The following is a 14,342-nucleotide window of genomic DNA, read 5'->3' as shown; positions in this document are numbered from 1 at the left end:
GATATTTATGTCTAAGTTGTTTAGCACGGGGCCTAGTCCATATAATCTATATGTGTTAACTATTACTGTTCTGTTCCTAGAGTAATTTTTCTGAAGCATAATTCTAACTGGTCTTGCCATTTTTCTGATCAAAAGCTTTCAATGGTGCCCACTGATGACAACAGGCCACATTACATAGGAGGCAGCAAAGTGAAGTAAAATGAGTACCATCTTTTTGGTCAGAGTTACTAGTTAAGCTCCTGGCTGTCCATCTAACAATTTACGTGGAGGTTAAATGGACCTTTCTAGAGCTCATTTTCATTATCTGTAAAATGGGAATAATGATTCCTATTTCTCAGGGTTGTTACAGGATTACAGATTAAATAAAATAACATATACAAAGCACCCAGCACACACAGTAGGTATTTAACAAGTGCTGATGTTTCCTCTCTACAAAAAGAACTCCTAAACAACTGAATTACATAATCTAATTCAAAAGTACCTCTTTCCTATTACAACATCCTGATTCAGCCTAACTAGACTCCTCACCATGCTTTGAGCCTGCCTGGTGATTCCTTGCTTCTAAGCCCTTATATCTCAGTGGTTTTGGTTTTCTCTGCAACGCCACATAATCTAAATCCAACCTGTCCTTCAAGGCCCAGGACACTGCCCCCTCCCCAAAGCATCTTCTCCCCATGTAGTTAGGACACACTTCTTAAACCTCTTTAATTGCACTGAGTATACCTGGCTTTATTCAAGAGTTATGTATGTATTGCACAGCATGTATTTGAACAGATTGGGAAACAGAAATAGGTAACATCTTCCACTAAGCACCGCTTCTACCCAATTTTATGTAGTGCTAACGGAAACCTGCAAATCATGTCTGAGAAAAAGAAAAGCAGCCTCTGACACCCAGAAGCGGACTGGTACGCTCAGCTTGGCCTTGCTGCTGCTGTGAGCTGGCCCGGCACTCACAGTTAAGTCCTGGTTTCTCCTGCTAATTATCAGCAATTCCAGGACATCAACATGAAACCCTCAAACAAGGGCATTTTGTGATCATGATGGACCAAGGGGAAAAAAAAACCCAGACAACTCTGTACTCTGCCTCAACACAGACAAAACATGAACATTGTCCCAGCCAAATTTCAAATTGCCCCCATTCTTGGATAATGGTGCTTCTTCACCAATTATAGCTTTAGTCTTTCTCTAGTCTGCGCTCCCTTTAGGTAAACTATTAAGATACCCTATCACAGAATTTTCCCACCTTCCGGACAGCATCCCAAAGCCCCACATCCTTAAACCTTCCTCAAAATCACCTAATCCAAGCCCAAATACAATAGTAAGGCTTTTACTCTCTTACTGAGATGTAGCATTCTTCTCCAAGGTGTGCATTCTCCCTTGCTAAAGTAATAAACCCAACTGGCTCAACCAGAGGTGTATTCCTGTTATTCTGTGGCTGGAGGACAAGCTAAGAACTTCTTGAATAAAAGTGTAATGTTTTCCTTATGCATGGGGACCCTGCAGGGCATTCTCTGTGTCTTACATATCATTCACTTTGTTGAACTGAGCTAGCTGACTTATACTGTGCCTCTTGGCCTTTACTGGAATCTCAAGACCCAACCCAATCACTCTTAGTACTCAAAACAGCTTTCTACTTCATTATCCCGAGTAACCTCAATTTCACAGTTTTGAGAACAGGAAATGGCAGTCAGGGTCACTGATCAAAGTGCTCCACACACACCACACTGCTCCACAGCCACTCACCTCTAAGTTTCTGTACTTGAAAAAGAACCTAATTTACATGCATTCACAGGCTCTCAAACTGTCTCCTCTCTTCTTTGAACACTCTTTCAGGGAGCTCTTCTAAAAGCAGAGATATAATTTAAGATAACAAAGGATTATGTATATATGTGTGTTAAACATGTATAAACAAACATAGATATGTGTGTGTGTATTTTCACATCTCAGAGAGCTCAAGATTCAGTGGGCATGACTTGCCTGAGGAGGACATGTTGACAAAAGAGTCTGAACTTTCCAGAGAAACAGGACTGGCTGGGAAAGGGCTGGTAAGGAACCCTATTTATAAGCATTCAAAATGAAACACTCACTGGAAAACACAGGCGAGCAGGGTCCACAGGAAAGATGCCAGATATGACAGCGTTACGGGAGCACCAAGTGGCAGTGGTGGGTAGGATCCCCCTTGAAGCCAGCTCTAGCACAGAAGCGGCATACTGTCATCGCGGGCGGCTTCAGGTACCCTGGCACCCGTTCCTAGCTAACAGTGGAGCAACTGACAAGTTCCTGACCTAACGTGCTAACATTTTCATGTTCCACAGATACGTAAGGTAAAAGGAGGGGAACTGCTACTCTGGCCAAAGAAGAAAAAGGCTGGTGAAATGAAAGGAGAACCATAGGAGAAAGAGACCATGCCAACTTAGTATCTGTGGCAACAAAGTAGGGGGTGCGTGACATAGGCTCTAGGAAGACAGAAGCTCTAAAAACAGACTCACAGTTCCATGGCATGAGAACATCCCTAAAAAGAAAACTCTTCAAATACATTTGTTTGGGCATTTCAAAAACTGTCAAGCAGGTAGGAAAGGCACAGGGTAAAAAGCAGATGTACAGGGGGCTCTTCTAAAAGAACAGAGAAAAAACTAAGAGAAAGACACATAAACAATCAGCAAGAAAAAGCAACAAGACTTGAAAGAACCACAAGAGAAGACAAAGGTTCAAAATAAATAAGGACCCACGAAAAGGTACTAAAGGGGTTATTCTTAGAGCAAAAGGAAATTTGCCTGATAATAAAATGTAATGCTGAACGAACTGAACTTCTCAGCCTCTATTTTGCTCCCATATTCTCTATCAAAGGAAATAAATTTGGGGTTAAATGGAAGGGAATTAACAATCCTAAGGAAAAAAATAAAGTTCCTGATGGGTGAAGAGAACAAATTCAAGTCTATTTACTAAATAATTTCTACCAAGAAGCCTGGAAATACTTGCAAATAAGATCACAGAGCTAAACAAATTTTAAGAAATTATGTTGCTAAAAGGAGAAATCTTTAAAGAATGAAGATAGATAACTACTGTTCCAGTTTGCAAGAAGACAGCAAACGGCGGAGTCCTCAACTACAGAGAAGTAAGTATGTTGTAGCTCTTAGGCTAGTTTCTAAAAAAGATTCTTCCATTTTTTGATAGGAGTGGATATGGGAGGGGAGAAATAGTAATTTTTCCTTATTATAAAAGAAATGCATACCTATGGGAAACCGAGAAAGTACAGAAAAGTGTAGAGAATAACAACCACCCATAGTTCATACAGAAATAATACCACTGTTAAAATGTTGACCTATTTCTTTCTGGTAAATGCATAGTGGGTATATCTTTACCTTTCACATATAGCATAAAATTTCCCCCTATCACTTAAAACGCCTCATGAATATAATTGACTGGATTCATAATAGTCTGCACATGCATACACTCTAACTTATGTAACCATAAAGAATGTAATAATAATAGTAAAAAGGTAATGGCTTACAAGTGCTAATAGAGGAAGCTATAATCCCTAGGAGCCAGCATTCATTAATTCACTCAATTTATTCATTCTTTCATTCATTAATAAATATTTACTGTCTACTATATGCAGCACAGGTCTAAAACTGGAGATACAGCAATGAGCAAAACAAAAATCCCTGCCCTGGTGGACCCTCCTTTGTAAATGAGAAAAGAGATAATAAACAATATAGCGATAAATACTGAGGAGAAAAAAAATAAAGCAAGCAAAGGAGATAGGTGTAGGAGGAAGATTCTAGCTGGCCAGAAAAGGCTCAGGAGATGCACGCATTCAAGTAAAGGCCTAAAGAAGATGAAGAAAAGGCAGATGGATATTCAGAAAAGAGCATTTCAGGCAGAGGAAACAGCAAATGCACAGTCCCTGAAGTGGGAGCATGCCTGGCATGTCAAAGGAACAGCAAGGAGGGGACCAGTGTGGACAAAGCTAAGTAAGAAAGCAGGAAAAGCACAGGGAAATGGGGAAGAGGATTCAGCAGGGCCTTCTGCATCATGTGCAGGCTTTATGTTTTCATCTGAGGTTCTATGGAGGGGAGAGACTGAGGATCTGACAGGATCAATATGGCTGATGTGTTGAGAACAGACTGAAGAGGGAAGGGAGCAAGCAGGCAGACCATAGTCTAAAATAGCATGAGATCAGGGAAAGCAATCAAATGACCAACTGGTTGAATAACTCTTCACAAGAGGTTTCAGCAAATAGACTAGTGCAATCCTAACAGCAGTTTCAAATGACCGATACATTAAGAAAATAATTAGAATGATCTATCAAGAAGACAAGCTCATCATAATCGAGTAAAGTTGTAAAAAAAGTATCATGAGACAGTAAGAGAAATTTGAATACTGACTAGATATTTAATGACACGATGGAATTACTGATTTTTTTCATGTGTGATAATGGTACTATGGCATTTTTTAAAAATTCTTATTTTGTTAGCGATATATACTCAAGTATTTAAGGATAAAGTGATACAATGTCTGGGATTTGCTTAAAAAAATAACTGAATGAATGGGGAGTGGGCGTGGGGGAGGGAGGGAAAGTAGGTGGAGATACCCACGACACAAAAAGATAGTCACTGAAGCAGGGTGATGTGGATTCATTTTAGTACTCTCTCTACTTTTGCTGAGGTTTGAAAATGTCCTAAATGAAAGTTTTTTTTAAAAAATTAAGAATGGCATATAGCTGAGAGAGATAATAAATATACCGAGTAGAAAAATGGATGCTCTGAATAAACTTGACGAGGCTAGAATTCTAGACAGGGAAGACTATAAAGTACTATATTTGGCTCCAAAACATCAGGTAAACAGTAAAAAATGAACAAAAATCTATTTAAAAAAAAATAGCTTAGGATTCCAATATACAGCAAGGTGAGTAAGTAAAATGACAAAAGTCTAAAACAATCCCCAGGTTGCATTACATACAGAATTTTTAAAAGGAGTGTGGGAAGAAGCAATAGGCTGCTTTTTCATTGGCTTACACCTGCTGTTATTTCGATTTATTTACTTGTTTTTTAAAGAGCAGGGTCCAGCACAACACCTCTTTTTTATTACAAAATCATAAGAATATAATTCTTTAACATAACAATATCACACTCAAGCACACCATATGACATTTTAGGTGAAATGTACAAATTAAAACTGTGAATTATTATACCTACACTATTACCCTGCCATCCACACTCAAGCAGGCATTACTTCTGCCAGAACCTGTATATTTTACCAAGTATGCTATTACAGTTGTCCCAATTTTTCCCCCCTTTCTCCCTCTCTGCCCAGTATCCCACTTCCTTCCAGCAATCCCTCCCTTAGTTCATGTTCGTGGGTTGTGCATATAAGTTCTTTGGCTTCTCCATTTCCTATACCATTCTTAACATCCCCCTATTTCATGCCTACCAATTATGCTTCTTATTCCCTGTACCTTTTCCCCCATTCTCCCCTTTCCTCCTCCCTACTAATAACCCTCCAAATGATCTCTATATCTCTGATTCTGTTCCTGTTCTGGTTTTTTGCTTAGTTTGTTTTTTTTTAGATTCCATTGTTGATAGTTGTGAATTTGTTGTCATTTTAACGTTTATAGTTTTGATCTTCTTTTTCTTAAATAACTCCTTTAACATTTCATGTAATAATGGCTTGGTGATCATAAACTCCTTTAGCTTTACCTTGTCTGGGAAGCACTTTACCTGCCCTTCCATTCTAAATGACAGTTTTGCTGAATTGAGTAATCTAGGTTGTAGGTCCTTGCTTTTCATCACTTAGAATACTTCTTGCTAGGCCCTTCTTGCCTGCAAAGTTTCTTTTTAGAAATCAGCTGATAGTCTTATGGGAATGCCTTTGTAGATAACTCTCTGCTCTTCTCTTGTTGCTTTTAAGAGTCTCTCTTTAACTTTTGGCATTTAATTATGATGTGTCTTGGTGTGGTCCTCTTTGGGTTCAACGTGTTTGGGACTCCGTGCTTTCTGGACTTGTATGTCTACTTCTTTTGCCAAATTAGGGGAGCTTTCTTTCATTATTTTTTCAAATAAGTTTTCATTTTCTTGCTCTCCTCTTCTCCTTCTGGCAGCCCTATGATTTGGATGTTGGGACATTCGGAAATGTCCAGAGGCTTCTTATACTATCCGCATTTTTTGGAATTCTTGTTTCTTCTTGCTGCTTTGGTTGAATGCTTATTTCTTTCTTATGTTCCAAAGTGTTGATTTGAATCCTGGCTTCCTTTTCTCTATTGTTGGTTCCCTGATCTTTATTTCACTTAGTGTATACTTCATTTCTTCCTTTACGTTGTTGCCGTATTCAATGAGTTCTCTCAGCATCCGGATCAGCAGTGTTTTGAACTCTGCATCTGCCAGGGTTGGCGTCTAAGCCCAGACTGAACATCTCTCTCCTACTTACAAACTTAAAACGGCCTCCTCTACCTTTAGAATAAAATCTAAACTCCTAAAGTATGGCAGAAAAAAAATCTTCAGTTTGGCCCCTGCCAATTTCTCTGGTCTTATCTCTTACAACTCTAAAGCTATTTCAAGACTCTAAGATTTTTTTTTCTATGTTTCCTCTGCTTAGAATGCCCTTCCTACTCTGGATGACAGAAACACTTAAAAGACATGACATCAATTTATACAAGAAATGAAAGGCTGATTTAATATCCAAAAACCAATCTTGTAATCTATTATATCAACAGAATGAAGGACTAAAAATCCATGGTAATCTCAATAGGCATAGAATAAGCATTTGACATAATTCAACATCCATTCATAATAAAAACACTCAACAAACTAGGAATAGAAGGAAACTTCCTCAATTTGATAAGGGGCGTCTACATATCTAACATACTTAATGGTATGAAAGCTTTCTTCTCTTTTTTAAACTGAACTTACTGGGGTGACACTGGTTCACGAAACCATACAAATTTCAAGTGTACAACTCAAAAGAACATCAACTGCACACTGCCCCAGGCAAAGTCTCTTTCCGTCCCGATTTTTCCCTCTTTCCTCACCTCCACCTACCCGCTACCTCCTTTTCCCACTGGGTATCACCACACTCTTGTTTGTGTCTATGTGATATACATATTTTTTATTGATCCCTTCATCTTCTTTCATCAAACCACACAACCCCCATTCCTTCTGACAGCTGTCTGTATGTTCCATGTATCCATGCCTCTTTCTGTAATATTTTGTCAGTTTTTGTTCATTACATTCCACATATGAGTGAAAGTATATGGTATTTGTCTTTCTTTGACTGGCTATTTCACTTAGCATAATAATCTCCAGGTCCATACATGCTGTTGCAAAAGGTAAGATTTCCTTCTTTTTTATGCTCAAGTAATAATCCATTGTGTAAATGTACCACAGCTTTTTTAACCACTCATCTACTGATGGGCACTCCAGCTGTTTCCAGATCTTGGACTATAAAAGCACTGCAAGGAACATAGAAGCACATATATTCTTTTGAATCAGTGTTTCAGGTTTCTTAGGATATATTCCCAGAAGTGGGATCACTGGGTCATAAGGCAGCTCTATTTTTTATTTTCTGAGGTATCTCCATGCTGCCTTCCACAGTGGCTGCACCAGTCTGCATTCCCACCAACAGTGCACAAGGGTTCCCCTTTTCTCCATATCCTCACCAGCACTGGTTTGTTAATTTATTGAGAATAGCCATTCTACAGGCATGAGGTGGTATCTCCTTGCAGTTTTAATTTGCATTTCTCTGATGATTAGTGACATTGAGCATTTTTCCATATGTCTATTGGCCATCTGTATGTCCTCTTTGGAAAAGTATTCAGATCTTTTGCCCATTTTTTTAATTGAGTTGCTTGTCTTCTTGGTGTTGAGTAGTATAAGTTCTTCATATATTTTGGAAATTAATCCCTTCAGATGTGTCAATAGCAAATATGTTCTCCCAATCAGTGGATTGCCTTTTCATTTTGTCGATGGTTTCTTTTGCTGTGCAAAAGCTTTTCAGTTTGATGTAGTCCCATTTGTTTATCTTTCCTTTTGTTTTCCTTGCCTGAGGAGATATATCAGCAAAAATACTGCTATGAGAAATGTTTTCTTCTAAAATTTTTATGGTTTTGCAACTTAAGTCTTTAATCCATTTTGAGTTTATTCTTGTAAATGGTATAATTTGGTGGTCCAGTTTCATTTTTTTGCATGTATCTGTCCAACTTTCCCAAAACCATTTATTGAAGAGACTGTTTTTACTCCATTGTTTGTTCTTGCCTCCTTTGTCAAATATTAATTGACCATAAAGGCATGGGTTTATTTCTTTGCACTCTATTCTGTTCCACTGAGCTATGTGCCTGTTCTTGTGCCAATAGCACGCTGTTTTTTATTACTATGTCCTTGTAGTATAGTTTGATATCAGATAGTATGGTACCTCCAACCTTGTTCTTCTTAAGATTTCTAAGGTTATTAAGGGTCTTTTGTGGTTCCATATAAATTTTTGGAATATTTGTTCTAGATCTGTGGGATATGCCATTGGGATTTTCATAGGAATTGTGCTGAATCTGGAGACTGCTTTAGGTAGAGTGGACGTTTTAATGTTAATTTTTTCTATCCATGAAAACAGTACATTGAAAGCTTTCTTCTTAAGATCAGGGAAAAGACAAGGATGTTCACTCTCACTACTTCTATTCAGCATTGTACTAGAAGTTCTAGCCTCGGCTGTTAGGAAAGGAAAAAAAAAAGGCATGCCAATAGGAAAGAAAAGTAAAATATTTCTATTTGCAAATGACATGATTGTTTATTACAGCTAATAATTCAGCAAGGTTGCAGGATACAATATTATTACACAAAAATTAATTGTATTTCTATACACTAGTAAACAACCTGAAAATAAAATTAATAACTCAATTTATAGTAACATCAAAAACAATAAAATACTTAGAAATATAACAAAATAAGACTGGTGACACTGAAAATTACAAAATTATGAAAAATTATAAAATTATAAAAAGTGAAAGCAATTAAAGATCTGAATAAAAAGAAACGCTGTGTTCACAGACTGAAAGATTTAATTTGTTAAGATGGCAATACTCCACAAATTGATCTACAGACTCAACACAGTCTATCAAAATCCCAGCTGGCTTTTTTTGTGTGTGTGCAGAAATTGACAAGCTGATTCTAAAATGTATATGAAAATGCTGGGTCACAGGACTCAGAAATCAATCCTGAAAAATAACAATACTGGAAGACTTACAATTCATTCTCAAAACTTACTACAAAGTTATAGTAATGAAGACTGTGGTACTGGCATACACACACACACACACACACACACACACACACACACCCCTCCCCCCCCATACGTATATGTCAATGGAACAGAATTGAGAGTCCAGAAATAAACTCACACATTTATACACAAATGAATTTCAACAAGTGTGTCAAAATAATTCAATGTAAAAAGAATAGGCTTTTCAACAAATGGTCCTGGGATAATTAACTGCATATCCACATGAAACTGAACTTCTTTGTAACACTGTATACAAAGAATAACTCAAAACAGATTGAAGACTTCAATGTAACTGCAAATACTGTAAAATTTGAAAACATAAGTATAAATCATGACCTTGGATTTGGCAATGGTTTTTTAAATATGACACCAAAAGCATAAGCAACAAAATAAAAATAAACTGGACTTCATAAAAATTAAAAACTTTTCTTCTAAAAGTATACCATTTGGAAAATGAAGATAACCCACTAGATGGGAGAAAGTAATTGCAAATCATGTATCTCATAATGGATTTGTATCTAAAATATAAAAAGAACTCTAAAACTCAGTAATAAAAAATAACCCAATTTAAATGTGGGCAAAAGATCTCAATAGAATTTTCTCCAAAGATATGCAAATAGCCAAGAAGTACATGAAAAGATGCTCAATGTCATTAGTCATCAAGGAAATGCAAAAAAAATTCCACAATAAGATACCACTTCACACCGACTAGGAAGGCTATAATAAAAAAGGCACACAATAATAAGTATAGATAAGATGTGGAAAAACTGGAACCCACATACATCGTGGGCTGGAATGCAAAATGGTGCATCTGCTTTGGAAAATAGTCTAGTGGTTCCTCAAAAAGTTAAACATAGAAAAATAAATCATATGACTCTGAAATTCCACTGTTAGTTCCAGCCACACTAAAATGTTCACATTTCCGGAATGTCTATACCCGAAAAATGAAAACGTGCCTACACAAAAGTTAATAGCAGCATTATTTATAATAATAAAAATATAAACAACCCAAATGCCTATGAACTGATGATAAAATGATAAATAAAATGTGGTATATCCACACAAAGGACTATTACTCAGCCATAAAAAGAAATGAAATGATACTTGCTACAACATGATGAATCATGAAAACACTATGCTAAGTGAAAGAAGCCAGTCACAAAAGATCACATATTGTATGATTCCATGTATATGAAATGTCCATAATAGAAAAATTGATAGAGACAGGAAGTAGTTTAGGTTGCCCTAGGGCTGAAGGCGGTGATGTTAGAGGGTGATGACTAAAGATTGCGGAATTTTTTGGCAGGGAGTGAAATGTTCAAAATTGATTTTGGTGATGGTTGCACAACCCTGAATACATTAAAAACCACTAAATTGTACACTTTAAATGGGTGAATTTAATGGCATGTGAATTATATCTCACAAAAGCTGTTCAGAGAAAAACTATACTCTCCTCTACAACACCTTTCTTGCCTCTAATAAAACTGACCATTCTAACCATGTTGCCACCATTCCCTGCAAGGACTTGAGGACCTACAACTGACACCTTTTGCACCTACTTGTCTGTTTTCCTCTGTAAGCTGTGGGTTCCTCAGGCAGAGATTTGGCTTATTTTTTCTTGGAATCCACAGTATCTGTACGTTGTATGTACTCTATGTGAAAGGGTATATCATAAATATTTGCTGAAACACTATCTTAACAGATGTCATGTGGAAAAGGGACTATGCTTTTTCACATACTCCAATGGGTAGAAATGGAAGCCACAATGACACAAATGTTAATAATTTTCAAATAATGGAGGCTGCCCCCTTCTTCAAAGCAAGGATTTCTGGGTTCTGTGAATCCTCTGAATTGATACTCAAATGTATACCTAAAAAGTATGTGCATTTTTCTAGGGAGAAAATCCATAACTTTCATCAGATTCTCAAAGGGGTTGATAACCCAACAATGGTTAGGAGTAACTACTTTTAAAATGTCAGTGTACCAGGGCAAGGATTTAAGTTAGCACATTTCATTAACCAAAATATTATCATTCAAGGTAAGTTTTTGCCTACATTATACTACTTCAGCAATTAATGCAAAATTTAGGAACTTCATAATCTTAAATTATTCATTTAAAAGTATTTATTGACTGTTATTTCAGCCAGGTGCTAAAGAAACAATGATAAAAAAGACAAAGTCCCTGCCCTCATGGAGATTACATTCTAGAAAGTAGAAACAAATAAACAAACAAAAAAAGAGTAAACAAGGAAATTTCATATAGTCATCCCTGCAATAAAAAAAATAAAACAACATGATGGAATAGGAAATGATGGGAGTGGAGAGAATTATTTCACCTAGAGTCCTTAGGGAAAGTCTCTGGGAGAAGTTTACATATGAGCTGAAACTTAAATGAAAAGGAAGCTGAGGGAAGAACACTACAGGAATCGAGAGAACAGAAAGTGCAAAGATTCTAAGGTGAGAACATTGAATGCCAGCTCTTGAGTTCTCAAGTAAAAGAGCCATGTCTAATCTCTATATTTTACAACATTCAGAAGGGGTTCCCCCACTCACACTCAATAGACCTTATTCAAGATAATTCAGCATAATGGGGATTCAGTTCAGTAAAACACTGTTGTGGAAAAATCTTTACTGTTCAAGATCATCATGAATTTACTTTTCTTCAAGGCAGACAATGACATTAGACCACTGAGTAAAACCTTCGGGATTTTGTAATAAAACAAAAATATAAGAACAAACATATGAAGATTCTTTAGGACCCTGTTCCACATAAATTGTTTTTGCAAGTGTAAAGATTATCAAGTGAATTCTATTTGCCCTCCACCCCTACAGCCTCGTTCTCTGTACTTCTAGTATTTATAATCTAGGATGTGCAAGAGGGTGGAACAACAGCCAGTGTGCACAAATTAAAGAGAAGTGGATTTAATTTAAAAGGAGCTGTCCAATAAACAACAGGTTGAACATTAGTGGAAGTGTTTGGAGACTATAAAACCATGTCTCAAGGATGTTACAGAGATAACTTACAGGAGAGGGTTACCGCAGAACTTCATCACCTATAGAGAATTGTTCTAGATCCCTCTCCCAGGTTTTGGCATCCACCTTTACACTCATTCATTATGTAGAAGTCCCAGAATGCAACCAACAGGGTGGATTTTTAAACACCACATACATCATGCCAATAACAAAGGATTAAATGCTTAAATGCTTATTTAAGTAAACGGACGGTACCGATTTGTTCATCTCAGTAATTAACATATGAATTAAAATCTTCAAGATACAAGTATACCCCCCCTTAATCGCGCTTCACAGGTCTTTCTTTTACTTTAAAAAACAAAAACAAACAAACAAACAAAAAACAATTAAAGGCAAGACCCTCCACCAGCTTTATTAGGGTGGTCTGGAAGCAAACCCGCAATATCTACGAGGCATGCCTGTGTATTTTAAAAGGCACAAAAAGAGCCTGAAACACTGAGCACCCAACATCAAACACACACAACTAATTAAGGTTACCACCACCAATTCCAAAGGACTTTATTACATTTAAAGCACCACAGAAAGTACCCAGAAACCCTAAAGAGGGCTCCCAAGTGGGAGCCCTCCTGAGGCAAAGAACCTGAATGATTTAAGCCTTTGGGGGGAGGCGAAGGGGATGAGAGTAACGGGTGTGTGCAGACCGCTTAGGGGGTGCGCAGCATGGAAGCGCGTATTGCTGGCCCTTGAAGGTCAGTAAGGGACAGGAAGCCGGGGGAGCTGGGCCGCTGCCCGCTGATGCCAAGGGAACCGTGGGGCTTGGCACCTCCCCAACGGCCTGCCTTCCCTAGGCCGTTCTGCGGATATGCAGGTGGGGACCGGAGGCTCCCGGAGTCACCCCTCCCTGGATCAGCGTTCTCCCTACTAGTGACAGGGATGCCGGCAGCCCAAAGCGAGCTGGCCTGCGCTTACCTTCGGGAGCAGGTGGCGGCTCCAGCCGTTTTCCGCGGGACAGGAAGGCCTTGGGCAGCAGCAGCGACACAGCCAGGACGAGCCCCGAGGCCAACGCCACCCTCTGCACAGTGAAGTACGCCATGGCCGCTGGCCCTCGCCACAGGTGCAGAGGCGAACCGGAACCGGAACCGTAGCGCCGGCGGCCTCCTCGGGGCAAACCGCGGGCTGTGCCGACGGCGACGCGCGAGGGACAAGAGCGCCGGGCGCCCGCGCTCCCACTCCCCGGTGCGGGGCTGGCTTACTCTTCCCGCGAGGTTTCACTGTAAACGGTGTCCGACGCATCCTGTTTGTACAAACAGCAACCCCTCACGCCCCACTTGGACCTGTGCGTCCTGCTGCCCAAGTAACCGACACTCGTGCCCTTCATTCCCTCCCTGTGACCCCATCGCTCCATTCCCTCCATGAGACCCCATCGCTCACGACCACCCCAGACCACACCATCAATTCCCTGATTACTTCAGCGAACTCAATCTCCCAGTTCGCCCCAAGGCCCTGCAGTCATTCTCCACCTGCAGCCAAAGGGGATAATGCTAAAACGCAGGCCCAATGATCTTCCTCCACAGCTTAAAACGTCTGGACAGCTTCTTTGTATCCTCAGAGCAGCTGTCAAACTCCTTGCAAGGACCTCAAGGCCCCGTATGACCTGGCCTTACCAATGTCCCATCAAGCTAGATCATTTGCTATTTCCCCAGCATAGTCCTTGCTTTGCCTGTCCTGTTTCCTCTGCACAGAAAATTCCTAAAGCCACCGCCACCCCTTAAAAACTTCTCTGAAGAACAGCTGGAAAATACTGCCCTTGTGAAATTTTTAAAGTCAGCCTCTCCTTCCTCTGTATCCCTACAGTTCTTTCTTACTATCTTTATTGATCTATTTAATAAACATTCTTTTAGTTCTCACCATGTATCAAACCCTGAAATGGCACTAAAGGGCCTGACGAGTAAGATGGATACAATTACGGAGAAGACAGGTACCTAAACAAGAAAATGCAAGAAATAATGGGTTGGCCAAAAAGTCTGTATGCTTTTTTTTTCCTGTAAAATAAAAGGCATATTTTTCATTTACACCAATAACTGTATTGATTTGAATATTTTGAG

At 38.9% G+C, this 14,342-nt stretch overlaps 1 protein-coding gene across 4 annotated transcripts in view; it reads right to left on the bottom strand.

Moving 5' to 3' along the window:
• Nucleotides 1–13,372, bottom strand: part of RIC3 (RIC3 acetylcholine receptor chaperone) — a 51,968-nt gene extending 38,596 nt beyond the window's left edge. For all 4 annotated transcript variants that reach the window (XM_054583085.1, XM_054583093.1, XM_054583102.1 and 1 more), the window contains exon 1: nucleotides 13,207–13,372. In XM_054583085.1, coding sequence (XP_054439060.1) covers nucleotides 13,207–13,330 — 124 coding nt within the window. In that variant the 5' untranslated portion in view covers nucleotides 13,331–13,372. The remainder of the gene's footprint in view (nucleotides 1–13,206) is intronic.
• Nucleotides 13,373–14,342: the final 970 nt, after the last annotated feature.

The sequence above is a fragment of the Pteronotus mesoamericanus genome, unplaced genomic scaffold (genome assembly GCF_021234165.1).
Source record: "Pteronotus mesoamericanus isolate MK-2021 breed Mesoamerican mustached bat unplaced genomic scaffold, CSHL_Meso_final contig_1189, whole genome shotgun sequence".
NCBI lineage: Eukaryota > Metazoa > Chordata > Mammalia > Chiroptera > Mormoopidae > Pteronotus > Pteronotus mesoamericanus.
Note: the sequence above shows the minus strand (reverse complement) of the source record. Positions and strands in the feature narration are given on the sequence as shown.